Source organism: Bufo gargarizans, chromosome 3 (assembly GCF_014858855.1).
Source record: "Bufo gargarizans isolate SCDJY-AF-19 chromosome 3, ASM1485885v1, whole genome shotgun sequence".
Classification (NCBI taxonomy): Eukaryota; Metazoa; Chordata; class Amphibia; order Anura; family Bufonidae; genus Bufo; species Bufo gargarizans.
The window spans coordinates 100,416,804-100,440,630 of NC_058082.1; the positions used below are offsets into that span (position 1 = coordinate 100,416,804).

General features: G+C 46.4%; 1 protein-coding gene across 2 annotated transcripts in view; it reads left to right on the top strand.

Annotated features, from left to right (window-relative positions):
- PPP1R1A (protein phosphatase 1 regulatory inhibitor subunit 1A) overlaps window positions 1-23,827 on the top strand; it is a 247,717-nt gene that overhangs the window by 160,886 nt on the left and 63,004 nt on the right. For both annotated transcript variants that reach the window (XM_044286654.1, XM_044286656.1), the window contains one exon: window positions 3,613-3,650. In XM_044286654.1, the coding sequence (XP_044142589.1) occupies window positions 3,613-3,650 (38 nt within the window). The remainder of the gene's footprint in view (window positions 1-3,612; window positions 3,651-23,827) is intronic.

Sequence of the window (23,827 nt, forward strand, 5' to 3'; positions counted from 1 at the left end):
AATAGGACACCGTACAAACAACACCACACACAGGTATCCAGAACTCCTGATACTGCCTGGGTTCCATACAGCAAGGTGCACGGCAGCCCCAGGCAGCACTGCATTCAGACTTTATGGTTCACCCCTCTGGGAAACCAACCCCCTTCTGGAGGGATAACACACACAGAGAAACGTCTAGCACACATGCAGGAACAAACACCAACAACATCCCAGACATGTAACAACAAACAAGACGTACAACAAACCCTCAACATAAACCCACACCAAACATACAACAAGTGAGGTTGGGTACATAGAGGATACAATGGAGATGAAGGAATGACATCACAGATGATATCAATGTCCTACAAGGTGGCCCTCAAGGACTGGGCACATAGAACACCCTGGACTGGAGCAGAGCTCCAGCATTAACGACAGCTGAAGTACAACTGACTCCAGCCAGGAAGCCACAGGAGATAAAACCCAAGTGACCACACCCAGTCAGGGAGTTAACCCTTACAGCACCAGACAGGTGAAGGCTACAACTAAAAGGGGAAGTGCACACACCAGGCAACAGCATTCGTGGCATCCATGTCACGACGCACACAGCAAAAGCCGAGACACTGCCACGACATGCCTTAACAGCAACACGTTGCCCCCGGTAACCGCAAGCATGTCACGGCGCACACAGCAAAGGCCATAACAGGCGTTAAGCCATAAGCACCAGTTGAACTGAAGTGCACTAAAGTGCAATGTATCATCTTAAGAAGCACATGCCCTGAAAAGATTTAGCACATCTTGTGCCAGAAATTGAAATCTACATCTGCACCACTTCAATATCAAATAAGTAAGGGTCCCACATCTGGGACCTACACCTACATCTAGAACGAAGCTCCCCAAGAGAACAACAGCGCACTGTACTCTCCTTTCAAGTCTATGGGACTTCTGAAAAGTGGTGCGTTTGACTATTTTCAGTGTTCCCATAGAAATTAATGGAGGGTAGCCATGGTCTTTGGGCATCATGTTCTAGAGCCAGGTGCCACACCTAACTGACAATTGATGTAATATCCAGTATATGCTTTGAGAGCCTAACATTCTTAATCCATATTGTACATACATTTTTTGTCGGAGGGTAGCAGACTGGGCAGTGTACTCGACATATACATTTTTGACAGGGTGAGCGGTCTATCACTATTGTTTTACTACTGGTATGTAGATGCTATGGAGCCTTGGAACCTTTCTCTTAGTGATGTAGATCTGGGTGGGGCAAGTAAAACATCCAACTGTAATGTCCCATCCAAAGTTCCTCTTCGTTGGTTAAAAAAAAAAAAAATCTATACTATGTTTATCACAAGACTGAAACAGATGACAGTCTGTACATTATTGACTGACAAATCGAAAAATGTATTCTCTCTATCAATAAATCTGCATATTTAAGAGATGTTTTAAGAAATCAGATACCATAAAATGTAAAGCAAGAAACTGCCTAATTCGTTTCAGTACTTTTTATGTCCTTTCAAATGTAAAGAATGAATACCTACACATTATATGCTAGTACCTCATGTGGTTACTTCCATCCTACAATATGTAAAGATCATGGTGGAATCAGGCGTATAGTTAGGAAGGAGTTGGTGAGCCATGTGCCCCCAACACTAGGTGCCAAATGGGAGCCAACAAACCAATCTTCTTCATTTCTTGACCAATGTATTTTGATAGAGGGCTAGTTCAGATAACTGAACTTGGTTGTAGGAAAGCATACTCTGGGCCTACTCATAGAGAAAGCTCATGGGCAGAATTTAGTGATGCCAGTAAGCCAGTCATTCTCTTGGTGCATCAATATCTGATTGTTGGGGATCCAGCACCTCTCACCCCCTCTGATCAGATCTTTCATAGTAGCTCTGGCTCTTCACAGCTCCATCCTTTGTGTACAGCTGGTTCCATCCATGTGTCTTCCATTCACTTCAATGGAAGCAGCACTGCTCTGCTGGATCTACTGTGTAAAAGTTGAATCCTGTGGACAGGCCATCAATATAAAAGAAATTAGTAACCTCTTATAAAGGGCATTTATAGAATATTTTAGAGGCATTCATCGTGGAATGGAGCAGAGCTTTAATGCCTTGTGGTTTGTTTGGGATTCAAACAGTGGTATGTAGGGTATGGTTATAATTTACCCAAAGCATCCAATCAGGTTTTAATTTTCATAAGGGTCTCTGGAAATGAGATCTTATATGTAACTAGCAGAAGGACCCGGCTTCGCACGGATTTATTTCATCTATCTCATTTAATGTTTGTGTGTGTCGTTAAAATATATTGACAGTATCCCCCATAACAGTGACCTCTACAGCACCCTTTAATAGTGAACTCCACAGTCACCCACCCCTTAATACTGACCCACCCACAGTGCCCCGGCAACTTCAAAATGGGACCTCCACAGCAGCCTATTCCCTTAACTTTGACCTTCACAGCAGCCTGCACCTTTAACAGTGAGTTTCACAGCACCCCACTCTCTTGACAGTGACCTCCTCAGGGGCCCGCCCCCTTAACAGTGACCTCGCAGTACCCTGCCACCTTTATAGTGACCTCCACAGCAGTTGCCCCTTTAATAGTAGCCCCTGCCCCTTTAACAGTGACCTCCACAGCGGTCTGCCCCCTTAACAGTAACATCCACAGTGAACGCCTCTTTAACAGTGACTTTCACATTGCCCACCCCTTTAACTGTGACCTCCATAGCGCCCTGCCCCTTTAATGATAGGGCTACACGACATGTGTCGCGCAACATTTTGTCTTAACAATTTTTATAATGATAGGCTATAGTGTCGCACTGCGACATGTGACATGCTGCGACTGCGACACGACAATTGCAAAAAATCCATCCAAGATGGATTTTTCTGCGACTTTCGCATTGCAGTCGCAGCATGTGACATGTCGCAGTGCGACACTATAGACTATTATTATAAAAATTGTCGTGCGACACATATAGCAGTGTAGTTGTGCCCAATGTTTTGTGCGACTCATTGTCACGCGACACATGTCATCATGTAGCTCTAGCCTAAAGCTGACCTACAGCAGTGAAGAAAACATGGAGTAAAACTGTGTGTATGTGGAGACTAGGGGTCTGCAAGCTTCTATTGGCTGATAAGGGACATGTGACCGTGTGTATAGCAGTTGAGATATGAAGAGAAAGACCTGTAGACTTCTATTGGCTAATGCAGGTCATTTTTTGGGAATATCTCAGGAACAGTACGTCCTAGACAGCTGTGACCCCCCACAAAATTTCTTTCCAGGTAGCAAGGGATGTGTATAACAAGTTTCATCGAAATCGATGGTTGCGTTTTTGAGTGATTGCGGTACATACATACACACACATACAGTATATACGTCCTTCTTGATATATATAGATAAATTACTTGGTCAATTTTTTTTTAAATCTAAATCCAAAATGTCTATAATCAGATTTATAAAACTGCAACAAATCACAGCACAGCTTTCATTTTTCAAGAGTTGAAAATGTAATGAAAGCTGTGCTATGATTGGATGCTACCAGCAACAAAGTAAATCTGCCCCGTTATATCATTTTACTGCATTCATTTGAACAACTTTTTTTAATTACTTCTTTGTTTTCTTTCCTACTAGAAATAGATGAAGAACGAACCCCAAACTTATTACAAAAGGTATGTGCAAAATGAATGACAGCATAACCGGAACATATTCAAAGTCATCAAAATCTTTCCTAAAAATAGGCAGATATGGATAGAGCCGGGAGGAATCTGTATGTTTTCCACCAATGCTTGTGCTTGCCTACAAAACATTTGACATCAATAGAAATGTTTTTTTCTAGTTCCATGATGTATTTAATATAAACATAACTCATTGTACAAAGTCTAAAGAGATTTATCAAAACTGGTGTATAGGAAAACTGGCTTAGTTGCCCTTAGCAACCAATCAGATTCCACCTTTTATTTTCTAAAGGAGCTGTGACAAATAAAAGGTGGAATGTATTGTTATTATCCATATTACCGCCTTTTCTGGCTTGATTCGTTTTTCCATCACATTATAGGCTACTTTCACACTAGCGTTCGGGGCTCCGCTTGTGAGTTCCGTTTGAAGGCTCTCACAAGCGGTCCCGAACGGATCCGTACTGCCCTAATGCATTCTGAGTAGATGCGGATCCGCTCAGAATGCATCAGTTTGGCTCCGTTTGGCCTCCGTTCCGCTCAGCAGGCGGACACTCCAAACGGATCCGTCCAGACTTACAATGTAAGTCAATGGGGACGGATCCGTTTGACGTTGACACAATATGGTGCAATTTCAAACGGATCCGTCCCCCATTGACTTTCAATGTAAAGTCTGGATGGATCCGTCTGACTAACAATTAGACTTAGACTTTTTTCACAAATATAATGCAGACGGATCCGCTCCGAACGCAAGTGTGAAAGTAGCCTTAGGCTACTTTCACACTAGCGTTCGATCGGATCCGTTCTGAACGGATCCGCTCATATTTTTTTTTATTTTTTTTTGTTCATGATAGTGCAAACGGATCAGTTTTGACTTTACATTGAAAGTCAATGGGGGACGGATCCGTTTGAAAATTGAGCCATACTGTGTCAACTTCAAACGGATCCGTCCCCATTGACTTACATTGTAAGTCTGGATGGATCCGTTTGCCTCCGCACAGCCAGGCGGACACCCGAACGCTGCAAGCAGCGTTCAGGTGTCCGCCTGCTGAGCGGAGGACAAACTGAGCCATACTGATGCATTCTGAGCGGATCCGTATCCACTCAGAATGCATTAGGGCTGGACGGATCCGTTCGGGGCCGCTTGTGAGAGCCTTCAAACGGAACTCACAAGCGGAGCCCCGAACGCAAGTGTGAAAGTAGCCTTAAACTGGCGCGTTTCCATGGTTATGACCCCTCTGCAATCCAGCAGTGAGCGCCCACGGTCCTGGCCACTAGAGGTCTGCGCTTTTTCCTATAGTGTGCAAGCACGACCACCACCGATGGATTGCAGGGTGGTCAGAACCATGGAAACAGGTAGTGTGTAATGTGATGGAAAAATGAATCCAGACAGCAAAGGAAGCAATACTTACATTAGTAAGTGCCTTGCATTAACTTTCTCTACATGATACATGTGCAGTGTCCCAGGGGGTCAGTAGTGTATGCTGGGCTTTGTAGTGCAGATTGACCACTAACCTGGGATCCACTGTCGTCTTCAATTGTGGCAAATACTGGAACAGGCAGGTATTTAACAGTTCGTGACGCCAGTGTCAATTAAACGGTGACACGCCGTGTAAAGTATGGTGGAAAAAATGAAGCAAGCACAGGATAGCCAACAAAAACTGGAACTTTTACTGAATATCAGTCAGGATAATACACGGACACTGGTAGTGCACAGTTCCATAAAAGACGGTTGGTTTCAGACGAATACAGATGGTTCTTGACATTACAGAAAGGCCGGTCTTAGCGATGAATTATACAGAGTGTTAATTACAGGAGATGCAGTACAGGCGGCTTGCACACTATTCCTGACTGGTCCCGCTATATGTGAATTTCCTCCAAGGTCTAATGCCCTTTATCTGGCGTACCCTTGAAGCTGTCCTTATCTAGTACCTCCTCTGTTATCTTGAGTACCTCTCGCTTTATCTGATCGGCCTCTGTGGTAATCTGTGTCTTGGCTTGTGGCTCGCTTATGCTGCTTCAGCTGAACGGATGGTGACTCAGGAGGGGAACCTTTTCCTTGGATCCGGAACCCGGTTACAGGGCCTTTACTACCCTCTCCTAGCCGACAGGCTTCAGGCCTGCTATGCTCTCACAGGCCCATAACCTGGCTTTCCCTCAGACACAGGATCATTTCTGACCTCTGCTCCCACTGTCTGTCTCTCCTCCAACTGCTATTACTTCCTGACTGGGCCTTATATAACCTAGGGTTCCCTAGCTCCCTCTAGTGACTCAGAGCTGGAATGACACCCTAGCCGGCCTGCATAAGCACGTTTCACAGTAACAGGAAAATACATAGCATGACATTACAAGATGTTTTTACCAACCTCCCCTTAAAGGGGGAACGACAACACCCAAGTGACCCTTCTGTAGTGACGGGCATCTCGCTCCTGTACACTACATACCCCGCTGCTTTAAGCTGAGTACGACCTCGTACTCCATCAGGGCCCGTCCAACTGGAATCATGACCTGCAATAGAGGAAGACACATGCATACATACATATATGTCAATTACACTCTTATCAGACCCAATTGGAAATGGCGAAGTCTGGTGACAAGGGGCGTCGTTCTCTTTTTCACAGGATAGTGAGTGGAACGGGGGCGCTGACCTGGCACAGCGAGATGTTTAAAGAACCAGGATAGTCCATGACAATAAATAAGTCCATAGCAATATTAACATCTCAGAGGCTTGCACATAGGAAGTCCATCTCTGGGCACATATACTTGAATAGAAAAACCGGTTATTAAATACTGTCAGCAGCACATATATAAAATGACAATACAGGACTCTGACAATACCAGGGCCATGTTATCCTGGCAAGTCCTGCTTACCCTTTAAAATATTGCTGACATAAAAATGTCTTTTCAACCTGAAATGGGGGTGAAAAGGGGTAAAATTTGTGCAAAAACTTCAAGGCACAACCGGGAATTCAGCAGCAAACCGGATGTCCCAAACAAAACAAAGGCAGCTGGAAGCATTGATACTCAGTGGCACATCATTCAACTAGGAGGCCACCGGCCATGGGTAACTGGCAGCGAGCTTCACCAGCTCTGCCAACTGGAGGGACAAACGGCCATTAAGGAAAGGAACAAGAGGACAAAAGTACTCACAGCCGGGTATCATGTTCCTCTGATGACGAGTCGACATAGGGAACCTGCAGCAGTTGTTCTGGCAAGGACGGCCACATTTGAAAACCGTCACCTCTTACAATCTTTAGAGGGGGAGGCTTGTCCTTCATGGCCTCCATTTCAGCATCCGTCCTCGGAAACGGGAACCATCGCACGCCTCCTGCGTACCCGAGGTCCGCCACCCAATACACCCTCTTGCTTTGGGCCTCTAGGTCAGCTTTGGTGCAGGTGGTTGGAGCTACCGGAGGTTCAGGGACAGTGGCCTCTGGGGAAACGGTGGCAGCTGCTGCTTGACGTCGGGCCTCAGCACATTCTTCTGCCCGCCGGCAGCTGTCCTGCCGCTCTCTCTCTTCCTCTCGCACTGGGTGCAAGGACGACACTGGCTCCTCCCACACACTGGGCCGGTCAACCTCCATCTGAGGCCCGCCTCCCAGGCGTAACTCTTCGGGGACGTCAGCCGCATCATCACTTCTCCAGGTGGGTGGCGCTCCAGGACAATCTCCTCCTTCTTCTTGGAGGGTTTCGGCGCCAAATATTCGCGCCTCTGCACATCCTGATGGCGCAGTAAAAAGCCTCATGGCGTCGGCGGCCATTTTAGGTGTCCTGATGCTGCAATTCACTGACAGCAAGCAGGATGATGAAAAGTCCAGTAAAACACAGTCCACAAATGCGATTTTCTCTCTGGGGGTAGCGTAACACAACACAGCGCCTCCAATTCCTCCCAGGCACAATTGTAATCCACAAGTTAGGAATAAAGGTTACAGTCTTTGTAATACGGTGGTGGAATAATTAAAGCACACAGTTCACACTTCTCTGCACTGTCGAAGTATGCGAATCCTGTTCGTGACGCCAAAAAGAGCGATGCAGTGTCCCAGGGGGTCAGTAGTGTATGCTGGGCTTTGTAGTGCAGATTGACCACTAACCTGGGATCCACTGTCGTCTTCAATTGTGGCAAATACTGGAACAGGCAGGTATTTAACAGTTCGTGACGCCAGTGTCAATTAAACGGTGACACGCCGTGTAAAGTATGGTGGAAAAAATGAAGCAAGCACAGGATAGCCAACAAAAACTGGAACTTTTACTGAATATCAGTCAGGATAATACACGGACACTGGTAGTGCACAGTTCCATAAAAGACGGTTGGTTTCAGACGAATACAGATGGTTCTTGACATTACAGAAAGGCCGGTCTTAGCGATGAATTATACAGAGTGTTAATTACAGGAGATGCAGTACAGGCGGCTTGCACACTATTCCTGACTGGTCCCGCTATATGTGAATTTCCTCCAAGGTCTAATGCCCTTTATCTGGCGTACCCTTGAAGCTGTCCTTATCTAGTACCTCCTCTGTTATCTTGAGTACCTCTCGCTTTATCTGATCGGCATCTGTGGTAATCTGTGTCTTGGCTTGTGGCTCGCTTATGCTGCTTCAGCTGAACGGATGGTGACTCAGGAGGGGAACCTTTTCCTTGGATCCGGAACCCGGTTACAGGGCCTTTACTACCCTCTCCTAGCCGACAGGCTTCAGGCCTGCTATGCTCTCACAGGCCCATAACCTGGCTTTCCCTCAGACACAGGATCATTTCTGACCTCTGCTCCCACTGTCTGTCTCTCCTCCAACTGCTATTACTTCCTGACTGGGCCTTATATAACCTAGGGTTCCCTAGCTCCCTCTAGTGACTCAGAGCTGGAATGACACCCTAGCCGGCCTGCATAAGCACGTTTCACAGTAACAGGAAAATACATAGCATGACATTACAAGATGTTTTTACCAACCTCCCCTTAAAGGGGGAACGACAACACCCAAGTGACCCTTCTGTAGTGACGGGCATCTCGCTCCTGTACACTACACATGCAACTCCCTTCAAAGCGTACCTGAGTTTTAAAAAAACTGTGTGTATAATGGCTGTGCTTCTTTGTACAATCATAACTGTGAAATAACGTTTTTCGGGGCTTCCCTAAAGTATCTTTCAGCCATATTATTCCCTGTTTGAGCCGCATAACTACAGAAGTCTCCCGATTAGAGTTGAGCGAACACCTGGATGTTCGGGTTCGAGAAGTTCGGCCGAACATCCCGGAAATGTTCGGGTTCGGGATCCGAACCCGATCCGAACTTCGTCCCGAACCCGAACCCCATTGAAGTCAATGGGGACCCGAACTTTTCGGCACTAAAAAGGCTGTAAAACAGCCCAGGAAAGAGCTAGAGGGCTGCAAAAGGCAGCAACATGTAGGTAAATCCCCTGCAAACAAATGTGGATAGGGAAATGAATTAAAATAAAAATTAAATAAATAAAAATTAACCAAAATCAATTGGAGAGAGGTTCCATAGCAGAGAATCTGGCTTCCCGTCACCCACCACTGGAACAGTCCATTCTCAGATATTTAGGCCCCGGCACCCAGGCAGAGGAGAGAGGTCCCGTAACAGAGAATCTGTCTTCATGTCAGCAGAGAATTAGTCTGCATGTCATAGCAGAGAATGAGGCTTCACGTCAGCCACCACTGCAACAGTCCATTGGCATATATTTAGGCCCAGCACCCAGGCAGAGGAGGGAGGTCCCGTAACAGAGAATCTGTCTTCATGTCAGCAGAGAATTAGTCTGCATGTCATAGCAGAGAATGAGGCTTCACGTCAGCCACCACTGCAACAGTCCATTGGCATATATTTAGGCCCAGCACCCAGGCAGAGGAGGGAGGTCCCGTAACAGAGAATCTGTCTTCATGTCAGCAGAGAATTAGTCTGCATGTCATAGCAGAGAATGAGGCTTCACGTCACCCACCACTGCAACAGTCCATTGGCATATATTTAGGCCTAGCACACAGGCAGAGCAGAGAGGTCCCGTAACAGACAATCTGGCTTCATGTCAGCAGAGAATCAGTCTGCATGTCATAGCAGAGAATGAGGCTTCACGTCACCCACCACTGCAACAGTCCATTGGCATATATTTAGGCCTAGCACACAGGCAGAGCAGAGAGGTCCCGTAACAGACAATCTGGCTTCATGTCAGCAGAGAATCAGTCTGCATGTCATAGCAGAGAATGAGGCTTCACGTCACCCACCACTGCAACAGTCCATTGGCATATATTTAGGCCTAGCACACAGGCAGAGCAGAGAGGTCCCGTAACAGACGATCTGGCTTCATGTCAGCAGAGAATCAGTCTGCATGTCATAGCAGAGAATGAGGCTTCACGTCACCCACCACTGCAACAGTCCATTGGCATATATTTAGGCCTAGCACACAGGCAGAGCAGAGAGGTCCCGTAACAGACGATCTGGCTTCATGTCAGCAGAGAATCAGTCTGCATGTCATAGCAGAGAATGAGGCTTCACGTCACCCACCACTGCAACAGTCCATTGGCATATATTTAGGCCTAGCACACAGGCAGAGCAGAGAGGTCCCGTAACAGACAATCTGGCTTCATGTCAGCAGAGAATCAGTCTGCATGTCATAGCAGAGAATCAGGCTTCACGTCAGCCACCACTGCAACAGTCCATTGTCATAAATTTAGGCACAGCACCCAGGCAGAGGAGAGAGGTCCCGTAACAGACAATCTGGCTTCATGTCAGCAGAGAATTAGTCTGCATGTCATAGCAGAGAATCAGGCTTCATGTCAGCCACCACTGCAACAGTCCATTGGCATATATTTAGGCCTAGCACACAGGCAGAGGAGAGGTTCATTCAACTTTGGGTAGCCTCGCAATATAATGGTAAAATGAAAATAAAAATAGGATTGAATGAGGAAGTGCCCTGGAGTCCAATAATATATGGTTATGGGGAGGTAGTTAATGTCTAATCTGGACAAGGGACGGACAGGTCCTGTGGGATCCATGCCTGGTTCATTTTTATGAACGTCAGCTTGTCCACATTGGCTGTAGACAGGCGGCTGCGTTTGTCTGTAATGACGCCCCCTGCCGTGCTGAATACACGTTCAGACAAAACGCTGGCTGCCGGGCAGGCCAGCACCTCCAAGGCATAAAAGGCTAGCTCTGGCCACGTGGACAATTTAGAGACCCAGAAGTTGAATGGGGCCGAACCATCAGTCAGTACGTGGAGGGGTGTGCACACGTACTGTTCCACCATGTTAGTGAAATGTTGCCTCCTGCTAACACGTTGCGTATCAGGTGGTGGTGCAGTTAGCTGTGGCGTGTTGACAAAAGTTTTCCACATCTCTGCCATGCTAACCCTGCCCTCAGAGGAGCTGGCTGTGACACAGCTGCCTTGGCGACCTCTTGCTCCTCCTCTGCCTTGGCCTTGGGCTTCCACTTGTTCCCCTGTGACATTTGGGAATGCTCTCAGTAGCGCGTCTACCAACGTGCGCTTGTACTCGCGCATCTTCCTATCACGCTCCAGTGCAGGAAGTAAGGTGGGCACATTGTCTTTGTAGCGTGGATCCAGCAGGGTGGCAACCCAGTAGTCCGCACAGGTTAAAATGTGGGCAACTCTGCTGTCGTTGCGCAGGCACTGCAGCATGTAGTCGCTCATGTGTGCCAGGCTGCCCAGGGGTAAGGACAAGCTGTCCTCTGTGGGAGGCGTATCGTCATCGTCCTGCCTTTCCCCCCAGCGACGCACCAGTGATGGACCCGAGCTGCGTTGGGTGCCACCCCGCTGTGACCATGCTTCATCCTCATCCTCCTCCACCTCCTCCTCATCCTCGTCCTCCTCGTCCTCCAGTAGTGGGCCCTGGCTGGCCACATTTGTACCTGGCCTCTGCTGTTGCCAAAAACCTCCCTCTGAGTCACTTCGAAGAGACTGGCCTGAAAGTGCTAAAAATGACCCCTCTTCCTCCTCCTCCTCCTCCTCCTCCTCCTGGGCCACCTCCTCTTCCATCATCGCCCTAAGTGTTTTCTCAAGGAGACATAGAAGTGGTATTGTAACGCTGATAACGGTGTCATCGCCACTGGCCATGTTGGTGGAGTACTCGAAACAGCGCAACAGGGCACACAGGTCTCGCATGGAGGCCCAGTCATTGGTGGTGAAGTGGTGCTGTTCTGTAGTGCGACTGACCCGTGCGTGCTGCAGCTGAAACTCCACTATGGCCTGCTGCTGCTCGCACAGTCTGTCCAGCATGTGCAAGGTGGAGTTCCACCTGGTGGGCACGTCGCATATGAGGCGGTGAGCGGGAAGGCCGAAGTTACGCTGTAGCGCAGACAGGCGAGCAGCAGCAGGATGTGAACGCCGGAAGCGCGAACAGACGGCCCGCACTTTATGCAGCAGCTCTGACATGTCGGGGTAGTTGTGAATGAACTTCTGCACCACCAAATTCAGCACATGCGCCAAGCAAGGGATGTGCGTCAAATTGGCTAGTCCCAGAGCTGCAACGAGATTTCGCCCATTATCACACACCACCAGGCCGGGCTTGAGGCTCACCGGCAGCAACCACTCGTCGGTCTGTTGTTCAATACCCCGCCACAACTCCTGTGCGGTGTGGGGCCTGTCCCCCAAACATATGAGTTTCAGAATGGCCTGCTGACGTTTACCCCGGGCTGTGCTGAAGTTGGTGGTGAAGGTGTGTGGCTGACTGGATGAGCAGGTGGAAGAAGAGGAGGAGGAAGCCGAGAAGGAGGAGGTGGCAACAGGAGGCAAAGAATGTTGCCCTGCGATCCTTGGCGGCGGAAGGACGTGCGCCAAACAGCTCTCCGCCTGGGGCCCAGCTGCCACTACATTTACCCAGTGTGCAGTTAGGGAGATATAGCGTCCCTGGCCGTGCTTACTGGTCCATGTATCTGTGGTTAGGTGGACCTTGCTACAGATGGCGTTGCGCAGTGCACACTTGATTTTATCGGATACTTGGTTGTGCAGGGAAGGCACGGCTCTCTTGGAGAAGTAGTGCCGGCTGGGAACAACATACTGTGGGACAGCAAGCGACATGAGCTGTTTGAAGCTGTCTGTGTCCACCAGCCTAAATGACAGCATTTCATAGGCCAGTAGTTTAGAAATGCTGGCATTCAGGGCCAGGGATCGAGGGTGGCTAGGTGGGAATTTACGCTTTCTATCAAATGTTTGTGAGATGGAGAGCTGAACGCTGGCGTGTGACATGGTTGAGACGCTTGGTGACGGAGGTGGTGGTGGTGGTGTTGGTGGTACATCCCCTGTTTGCTGGGCGGCAGGTGCCAACGTTCCTCCAGAGGCGGAGGAAGAGGCCGAGGCGGCAGCAGCAGAATAGGCCGAGGCGGCAGCAGCAGAAGAGGTAGCAGGGGGAGCCTGAGTGACTTCCTTGGTTTTAAGGTGTTTACTCCACTGCAGTTCATGCTTTGCATGCAGGTGCCTGGTCATGCAGGTTGTGCTCAGGTTCAGAACGTTAATGCCTCGCTTCAGGCTCTGATGGCACAGCGTGCAAACCACTCGGGTCTTGTCGTCAGCACATTGTTTGAAGAAGTGCCATGCCAGGGAACTCCTTGAAGCTGCCTTTGGGGTGCTCGGTCCCAGATGGCGGCGGTCAGTAGCAGGCGGAGTCTCTTGGCGGCGGGTGTTCTGCTTTTGCCCACTGCTCCCTCTTTTGCTACGCTGTTGGCTCGGTCTCACCACTGCCTCTTCCTCCGAACTGTGAAAGTCAGTGGCACGACCTTCATTCCATGTGGGGTCTAGGACCTCATCGTCCCCTGCATCGTCTTCCACCCAGTCTTGATCCCTGACCTCCTGTTCAGTCTGCACACTGCAGAAAGACGCAGCAGTTGGCACCTGTGTTTCGTCATCATCAGAGACATGCTGAGGTGGTATTCCCATGTCCTCATCATCAGGAAACATAAGTGGTTGTGCGTCAGTGCATTCTATGTCTTTCACCGCTGGGGAAGGGCTAGGTGGATGCCCTTGGGAAACCCTGCCAGCGGAGTCTTCAAACAGCATAAGAGACTGCTGCATAACTTGAGGCTGAGACAGTTTCCCTGGTATGCATGGGGGTGATGTGACAGACTGATGGGGTTGGTTTTCAGGCGCCATCTGTGCGCTTTCTGCAGAAGACTGGGTGGGAGATAATGTGAACGTGCTGGATCCACTGTCGGCCACCCAATTGACTAATGCCTGTACCTGCTCAGGCCTTACCATCCTTAGAACGGCATTGGGCCCCACCATATATCGCTGTAAATTCTGGCGGCTACTGGGACCTGAGGTAGTTGGTACACTAGGACGTGTGGATGTGGCAGAACGGCCACGTCCTCTCCCAGCACCAGAGGGTCCACTAACACCACCACGACCATGTCCACGTCCGCGTCCCTTACTAGATGTTTTTCTCATTGTTATGGTTCACCACAACAACAAATATATTATTTGGCCCAATGTATTGTATTCAAATTCAGCGGGATATAAATTTGAGGCCTAGTATTTAGGCGCTGGGTGACCGGTATGGATTTAGTGACAGAATTAGACTTGGAAATGCACAGAAGCGTGTGTGTGTGAAGTTATTCTGAATGACCCAATGTGCACCTTGAATATTATATACCCTTTTAGGGATAGATTTCAAATAGCTCTGATATAGCAGAAACCACTAAATTATGAAATTGCTAAATTGGGAATTGTATTTCAACCCAGAACAAAAATGTGCTTTGACGGACACTAAATAACTTTCCCAGCCACAACAGGACAGCGTTAACGAGAGATTTAGCAGGATATAAATTTGAGGCCTAGTATTTAGGCGCTGGGTGACAGGTATGGGTTTAGTGACAGAATTAGACTTAGAAATACACAGTAGCGGGTGTGTGTGAAGTTATTCTGAATGACCCAATGTGCACCTTGAATATTATATACCCTTTTAGGGATAGATTTCAAATAGCTCTGATATAGCAGAAACCACTAAATTATGAAATTGCTAAATTGGGAATTGTATTTCAACCCAGAACAAAAAATGTGCTTTGACGGACACTAAATAACTTTCCCAGCCACAACAGGACAGCGTTAACGAGAGATTTAGCAGGATATAAATTTGAGGCCTAGTATTTAGGCGCTGGGTGACAGGTATGGGTTTAGTGACAGAATTAGACTTAGAAATACACAGTAGCGGGTGTGTGTGAAGTTATTCTGAATGACCCAATGTGCACCTTGAATATTATATACCCTTTTAGGGATAGATTTCAAATAGCTCTGATATAGCAGAAACCACTAAATTATGAAATTGCTAAATTGGGAATTGTATTTCAACCCAGAACAAAAAATGTGCTTTGACGGACACTAAATAACTTTCCCAGCCACAACAGGACAGCGTTAACGAGAGATTTAGCAGGATATAAATTTGAGGCCTAGTATTTAGGCGCTGGGTGACAGGTATGGGTTTAGTGACAGAATTAGACTTAGAAATACACAGTAGCGGGTGTGTGTGAAGTTATTCTGAATGACCCAATGTGCACCTTGAATATTATATACCCTTTTAGGGATAGATTTCAAATAGCTCTGATATAGCAGAAACCACTAAATTATGAAATTGCTAAATTGGGAATTGTATTTCAACCCAGAACAAAAAATGTGCTTTGACGGACACTAAATAACTTTCCCAGCCACAACAGGACAGCGTTAACGAGAGATTTAGCAGGATATAAATTTGAGGCCTAGTATTTAGGCGCTGGGTGACCGGTATGGATTTAGTGACAGAATTAGACTTGGAAATGCACAGAAGCGTGTGTGTGTGAAGTTATTCTGAATGACCCAATGTGCACCTTGAATATTATGTCCCTTTTAGGGATAGATTTCAAATAGCTCTGATATAGCAGAAACCACTAAATTATGAAATTGCTAAATTGGGAATTGTATTTCAACCCAGAACAAGAAATGTGCTTGAACGGACACTAAATAACTCGCCCAGCTACAGCACTAAGGACAGATTTAGCTGGATATAAATTTGAGGCCTAGTATTTAGGCGCTGGGTGACAGGTATGGGTTTAGTGACAGAATTAGACTTGGAAATGCACAGTAGCGGGTGTGTGAAGTTATTCTGAATGTCCCTATGTGCACCTTCAATATGATCTACCCTTTTAGGGATAGATTTCAAATAGCTCTGATATAGCAGAAACCACTAAATTATGAAATTGCTAAATTGGGAATTGTATTTCAACCCAGAACAAGAAATGTGCTTGAACGGACACTAAATAACTCGCCCAGCTACAGCACTAAGGACAGATTTAGCTGGATATAAATTTGAGGCCTAGTATTTAGGCGCTGGGTGACAGGTATGGGTTTAGTGACAGAATTAGACTTGGAAATGCACAGTAGCGGGTGTGTGAAGTTATTCTGAATGTCCCTATGTGCACCTTCAATATGATCTACCCTTTTAGGGATAGATTTCAAATAGCTCTGATATAGCAGAAACCACTAAATTATGAAATTGCTAAATTGGGAATTGTATTTCAACCCAGAACAAGAAATGTGCTTGAACGGACACTAAATAACTCGCCCAGCTACAGCACTAAGGACAGATTTAGCTGGATATAAATTTGAGGCCTAGTATTTAGGCGCTGGGTGACAGGTATGGGTTTAGTGACAGAATTAGACTTGGAAATGCACAGTAGCGGGTGTGTGAAGTTATTCTGAATGTCCCTATGTGCACCTTCAATATGATCTACCCTTTTAGGGATAGATTTCAAATAGCTCTGATATAGCAGAAACCACTAAATTATGAAATTGCTAAATTGGGAATTGTATTTCAACCCAGAACAAGAAATGTGCTTGAACGGACACTAAATAACTCGCCCAGCTACAGCACTAACGACAGATTTAGCTGGATATGAATTTGAGGCCTAGTATTTAGGCGCTGGGTGACAGGTATGGGTTTAGTGACAGAATTAGACTTGGAAATGCACAGTAGCGGGTGTGTGAAGTTATTCTGAATGTCCCTATGTGCACCTTGAATATTATATACCCTTTTAGGGATAGATTTCAAATAGCTCTGATACAGCAGAAACCACTAAATTTTTAAATTGCTAAATTGGGAATTGTATTTCAACCCAGAACAAAAAATGTGCTTTAACGGACACTAAATAACTTTCCCAGCCACAACAGGACAGCGGTAACGAGAGATTTAGCGGGATATAAATTTGAGGCCTAGTATTTAGGCGCTGGGTGACCGGTATGGATTTAGTGACAGAATTAGACTGGGATATGGCCAAAAAATAACCACACTATTGCTGGTTAAATGCACTTGGTGATGGGCGCAGCTTGCCCCTGATGTAGTATATGGCCAAAAAATGAACAGACTATTGCTGGTTAAATGCACTTGGTGTCACAGCTTGACCAACCACACTACTGAGGGTTAAATGCACTTGGTGACGGGCGCAGCTTGCCCCTGATGTAGTATATGGCCAAAAAATGAACAGACTATTGCTGGTTAAATGCACTTGGTGACGGGCGCAGCTTGCCCCTGATTTAGTATATGGCCAAAAAATGAACAGACTATTGCTGGTTAAATGCACTTGGTGTGATAGCTTGACCAACCACACTACTGAGGGTTAAATGCACTTGGTGACGGGCGCAGCTTGCCCCTGATGTAGTATATGGCCAAAAAATAAACAGACTATTGCTGGTTAAATGCACTTGGTGTGACAGCTTCACCCTGATGTAGGCTTTAGCCAAAAAACAAACGCACCATTGAGGGTTAAATGCACTTGGTGACAGGCGCAGCTTGCCCCTGATGTAGTATATGGCCAAAAAATAAACAGACTATTGCTGGTTAAATGCACTTGGTGTGACAGCTTCACCCTGATGTAGGCTTTAGCCAAAAAACAACCACACCATTGAGGGTTAAATGCACTTGGTCGCAGCTTGTGCTGGCGCACCACAAGACACAAAATGGCCGCCGATCACCCCAGAAAAATGTGACTGACAAACGGTCTGGGCAGCCTAAAAACAGTGAGCAATTGAGGATCAGCAGCTCAATGATCCACAGCTGCAGATCGATCAGTTAATCAAGTCCTTTGGAGGAGTTAATCTGCCTAATCTCGCCCTACTGTCGCAGCCGCAACCTCTCCCTACGCTAATCAGAGCAGAGTGACGGGCGGCGCTATGTGACTCCAGCTTAAATAGAGGCTGGGTCACATGGTGCTCTGGCCAATCACAGCCATGCCAATAGTAGGCATGGCTGTGATGGCCTCTTGGGGCAAGTAGTATGACGCTTGTTGATTGGCTGCTTTGCAGCCTTTCAAAAAGCGCCAAGAAAGCGTCACAAAAGCGCGAAGAAAGCGACGAACACCGAACCCGAACCCGGACTTTTACGAAAATGTCCGGGTTCGGGTCCGTGTCACGGACACCCCAAAATTCGGTACGAACCCGAACTATACAGTTCGAGTTCGCTCATCCCTACTCCCGATCTGACCTCACAGATTTTCTGACCAATCATTGGTTGGATGGCTGTTTACACACACAGATTTTTTGTTATACACGCCAACTACTGAAAGTTTTTCTCTAGGTTTGTTTTCTTCTAAGGAAAAGGCTCAGGACCTGCATCCACTTCCTGTAAGCCGTCAGGAAGTGGAAGTGAGACCCCTAGTGGCCATGACTTTACAGTATATTTTAAATTAAAATGTTATATTTAATGAAATAAAATTGTGTGAAAGTACAATGCAACACGCCAGACCTGCAGGGTATGACGAAGTGAGGTCACGGTTATGGGCAATCGAGGGTTGCTCACTGTATTGGAGAACCCTGGGCAGGCGCGTGGCAGTGAAGGAGAGGTAGACACGGTTCCTCTGGGGCACACTCTGTATATAGGGACCAGGCCTGATGGTGGATGAGGTGCCCTGGATGTTACGGGTATTTTGAGTGCCTGGGGCAAGGTCCCTGTTGTATTCGTGACGTCAGTGCCTTTGGACGGTGGCACGCCGGTTGGTAGTTGGAATGATGGAGGTACACAATCCAACTTTGTACAGCAGGTAGTAGCACAGTCTTTCAATCACAGTTCCACAAGTAGGCTTATTCACAGAATGGCAGGTATGAGTTATGCAAGATACGCAGAGGGTAAACTTCACAAGCACTCAGCAGCAGGTTGTACCTTTTCTCAGAATCAATGTACACTGTCCTTTCTAGAACTCCTGCTCTGGCTTTATCTCCCAAGGCCCGGATGCCTAAAGGGTGGCTTAAATCCTTGGTTACTATCTTCCTCAGGTATTAGATTCTTGCTGCACTTTCTAGTTTCATCTGCCCATCAGGGTCACTTAGCTTACCCTGGATCGCCCTCTCTTGTAAAGTGGATGACTGTGGGTTTCTCCCAGGAGGTTGGGTCCTGCAACTGGGGTGTCTTCAGAGCTAACTAAGGCTCTCTTGTTCTCAGGCAGGCTGGAGCTTCTCACTAGCCTCCTGGACATCACTAGCAGCCAGGGCTATCCAGCTGCATGTCAGGAGCAGGCTTTCTAACCTCTGTCTTCTCAGACTCCTGACTCTGCACACACTAACACTCCCTGTCTGGGCCTGGACATTTATACTCGGGGCTCCCTATCTCCCTCTAGTGTCTGGGATGTCTAACTAGACCCAACTAGGCCTGCTGTTGCATCATACAGGGGTACATTGCATATAACAACACATTAGAACATACATTAAATCCAGAATTAAATATGACATTTCTGTTCCTTGTGAGTAGGAGTAACGCGCACACCAATTGACCCTTGTGTAGTGCCCACCCCTACCTAGTGGGACACTACAACAATGACTCTTTAAAGGAAACCTGTCACATTAAACTTACTGTCCAGTCAGCAGGCAGCATGTTGCAGAGCAGGAGGAGCCGAGTAGATGGATATATAGCTTTGTGAAGTAAGAATTGACATTTTATGACCTAAACTTCTGCCTATTCTTAAAGAAGCTATGCTACGATTGATGTAAAAAAATTAAAATCACACACCAGCTACAGTATATGACAATCTCTTTCTAACAAAGCTAGAACCAGCCCTGTACCTCACATGGATCTAGAGATCTCCCCATTCATTGCTCCAGCTTCTCTGCAATCTTTATTTATTTTCTGGATTTATTTTCAGGGGCATGTCCTTTCCTTTCGGGATGGGGGGGGGGGGGGGGTCCTTTCTGCTGTAGCTCTGTCTCTGTAACTGCCACAGTTTCTAAAAGAAGATATGGCTGGTGTCACAGTTAAACTGAGTGTGTGTGACTGCCTCGATAAGGTGGACAAGAAAAAGGAAAAAGAAGAAACAGCAGATGGCGCTATACAGATATATATTATTGAATAGCTTAGTGGCTATGCTAAATTTTTAATTATCTGCAATTACAAAAGTGTTCAGATCCAGGTGCTAGTTTGAAAAATTTAGATTTTTTTGGGGCACAACCCCTTTATGAGCTTAAGAGTCCAGTGGACAGTCCTAATCAGTGATTGACAGCTATGGCTGTATGCACCCAGGGAATGTTGGGTGGGACCACCCCTTGGACATCATTTAGACTATTTTAGATCAAGAATATATGTACACAGTCTTTTCCCACAAGTCAATATATCAATCTGCTCAGCTGCACCTACTCTGTAACATGCTACCTGACAGGCTCCCTTTAAAAGATTCTAGTGATTGACAGCCACCACTAGAGGGCGCTTACTGTATACTGTATACTGTTCCTCGCCCTCCATAATAATAAAGCATGTGATAAGCCTCTAAGCCCATAATAGAATGCCCTATATAATATACATTTTTTGTATTACATTACAATTACTTATTGTGAGATTCTGATCCCCTGCACGCTATCTTCGTTCAGTCTATCATTTGTAAAAGCCCTCATTTTCTCTGCAAGCGTCGGCAAGATGACTTATGAGGTCTCCCCATCAGATGGACCACATGATCTTGTGTAAAATGAAGTCTATGAAATGCACATTAATTCTCTGATATCACAGCGTGTAGACAAGGCTCTTGCCCGCTGATTTCTCTACATGGCACACGGGGTGATTTGGCTGGAGTGATGGATGCACTTATGAAGCTGGGGCTGACATGAGATTAGAGAATTCCTCTTCTCACACTAGTGAAAACAGGATTACTGTCACACTGACTGATCCTCCAGCTTTCTCTCATCCATCATGAAATGGATGTCAGACCATAATTCACAGGTCTCAAGCCATGGGGGACATTGCTACATTTCAGATGAGCTCAGTCTGGACCATCATGCTTTTGTCCTCAGTTAGTGTCATGGTAATGAAAGGTTAAATGAAAAATCTATAATATGAATGATATTTCTCGTGTGGCCAGCGCCCATCTGCTGCATGATTCGGTCAGTTATTCAATATTCCATGCACCATGACAAATGGGGGATAATAGATAGATCAGAGGAGGTCCAGTTTTATAGAAAAGCCAAAGGAGAGAACAAGTGAAGGTTAATAAATAGCCCCCTGGTATAATACAATGATATGCATCAAACTGATAATAAAATGATATTTAGAGATGAGTTTATGCACGCCGCACTGCAACGCTTTCTGCCATGGTCACTGTAGTATTGGACAGAAGGCAGCTTCATCCTGACGGTAATGAAGAGGTAGGAGCCATGCTGAATAAGGTCTACTCTGCCCTGTGATCAGGAGAACCAGGGCAAGGGGCTATCATCTAACAGATCTTTAATGGTCCCTTGTTTATACCAGAAGCAGGGGTATAACCATGGCGCCCCCTAATAAGACCGGGAATTCTGCCGTACTTCACCACTATCACCTCCAACGGCAAATCCAGAACCTGAAAAGCTTGTGATAATTCTGGTTTCCCTAATGCACACATAATATCTAGCGTTGAGCGAAGTTAGGAAAACTTCAATTCGGCTGCTTCATCGCAAAGCACATTTCATTGTAAGTAGTGGGTGCAATGACGAGGAACGGAGATCCCAGCATTATTTAACCCCTCATATGGCCGCGTTCATCACTGATAACAGGATCTGATGTAAAAAAAAAAGGGGGCCTTTCAGGGGTTAAAAAAAATACTAGTCACTGTTAAAGAGGCTGCCGCAGCCATCTTGGTTGAGGGTCTCACGCAAATTCTCGCGTGGTGCATGATGACATCATACATCACTGTGCACAAGATTTCGCGCGGGGTCTTCAATCCAGGTGGCCTCTTTGCTTTCAAATGGACGAGATGAGTATGCTTTTTTTTTTACGCCATTTGAGGGAAAATTACCACGAGGCACAAGGATATTCGGCTTCGCGGCAAATCAAATTTTCCCTGAAACTCGGATCGAAGTCCACTTCGGATACTTTGATTCACTCAACCCTAATAATATCACATAAACACACGTAGTAATGTTACAGTGCAGGGATAAGGGTACTTTTACACTTGCGGAATAGTGATCCGGCAAGCAGTGCCCTCGCCGGTACTGCCTGCCAGATCCGGAAATCTGCATGCAAACGGACAGCATTTGTAGACGGATCCGGATGCAGATCCGTCTCACAAATGCTTTTCACGAACGGATCCTTCTGTCCGTTTGTCATACGGACAAACGGATCCATTTCTATTTTTTTTCACATTTTTAAAGGTCTGCACATTCAAAATACCGCAATGCCGGATCCGGCACTAATACATTCCTATGGAAAAAAATTCCGGCACTCAGGCAAGTCTTCCGTTTTTTTGGGCCGGAGAGAAAACTGCAGCATGCTGCGGTATTTTCTCCGTCCTAAAACATCAAAAAGACTGAACTGAAGACATCCTGATGCATCCTGAACGGATTGCTCTCCATTCAGAATGCATGGGGATAAAAGGGATCATTTATTTTCCGATATAGAGCCCCTAGGAAGGAACTCTATGCCGGAAAAGAAAAACGCTAGTGTGAAAGTACCCTAATGCACACAGTGACGTTATATATAATAGTGAGATAATTAGCACAGTGATGTTATAGGAGTGTTATGATTACATAGGTTGAAAAAGACACAGGGCCATCAAATTCAACCTTTCTCAGATCAAGAAGGATTCATTATTAGATTAAATACAGTCTAGATGAGCATCTAGATGACATAGTATCTGCAATTGCTACCTCTTGGAGTAGGGCATTGCTCCTTTGTAAATTAGCACAGTGATGATGTAATAGTGGGATGATAAGCATAGTGATGTCATAATAGTAGGGTAATTAGCACAGTAATAAATGTCATAGTAGTAGGATAATGACCTCAGTGATGTCATAAAAGTAAAATACTTAACACAGTGATGTCATAACTGATAATCTCTTATATTATAAAAATGAGTTTCTGTCTGTCTCTGTCTGTCTGTCTAGACATCTGTCTGGACGTTCTTTATGTGCGACCAAATGACTGGACCGATCTTCACTAAATTTGGCACACAGATACATCAGGTGTCAGAGAAGGTTTTAGACCGGTTTCAGCTCTCTAGGACGTACCGTTCCTGAGATATTCCCCAAAAATAACACGCATTAGCCAATACAAGCCAGCAAGCTTTTCACTTAAATCCAAACTGCCATTTACACGGTCACATGTCCCTTATCAGCCAATTGAAGCTTGCAGGCCCTACTCCAGGTTGCCATAACAACTGATCACAGGTTTTAGAAGTTTGCAGGTCTTTAAATATTCAGTGCTACATGCAGGGGGGCAGTGATCACTGTTAAAGGGGTGGTCAATGTTAAAGGGGTGGGCACTGTGGAGGTTGCTGTTAAAGGGGCAGGCACTGTGGAAGTCACTGTTAAAGGGACGGGCACTGTGAAGGTCACTGTTAAAGGGGCAGCCACTATGAAGGTCACTGTTAAAGGGGTGGTCAATGTTAAAGGGGCGGGCACTGCACAGGTCACTGTTAAAGGGGCGGACACTGTGGAGGTCACTATCAAAGGGGCAGTTACTGTTAAAGGGGCGGGCACTGTGGAGGTCACTGTAAAAAGGGCTGGGCACTGTGGAAGTCTCTGTTAAATGGGCGGGCACTGTGGAAGTCACTGTTAAAGGGGCGAGCACTGTGAAGATCACTGCTAAAGGAGTGGCCACTATGAAGGTCACTCTTAAAGGGGTGGACACTGTGAAAGTCACTGTTAAAGGGGCGGGCACTGTGAACATCACTGTTAAAGGGGCGGACACTGAGGAGTTCACTGTTAAAGGGGCGGTAACTGTTAAAGGGGTGAGCACTGTGGAGGTCACTGTT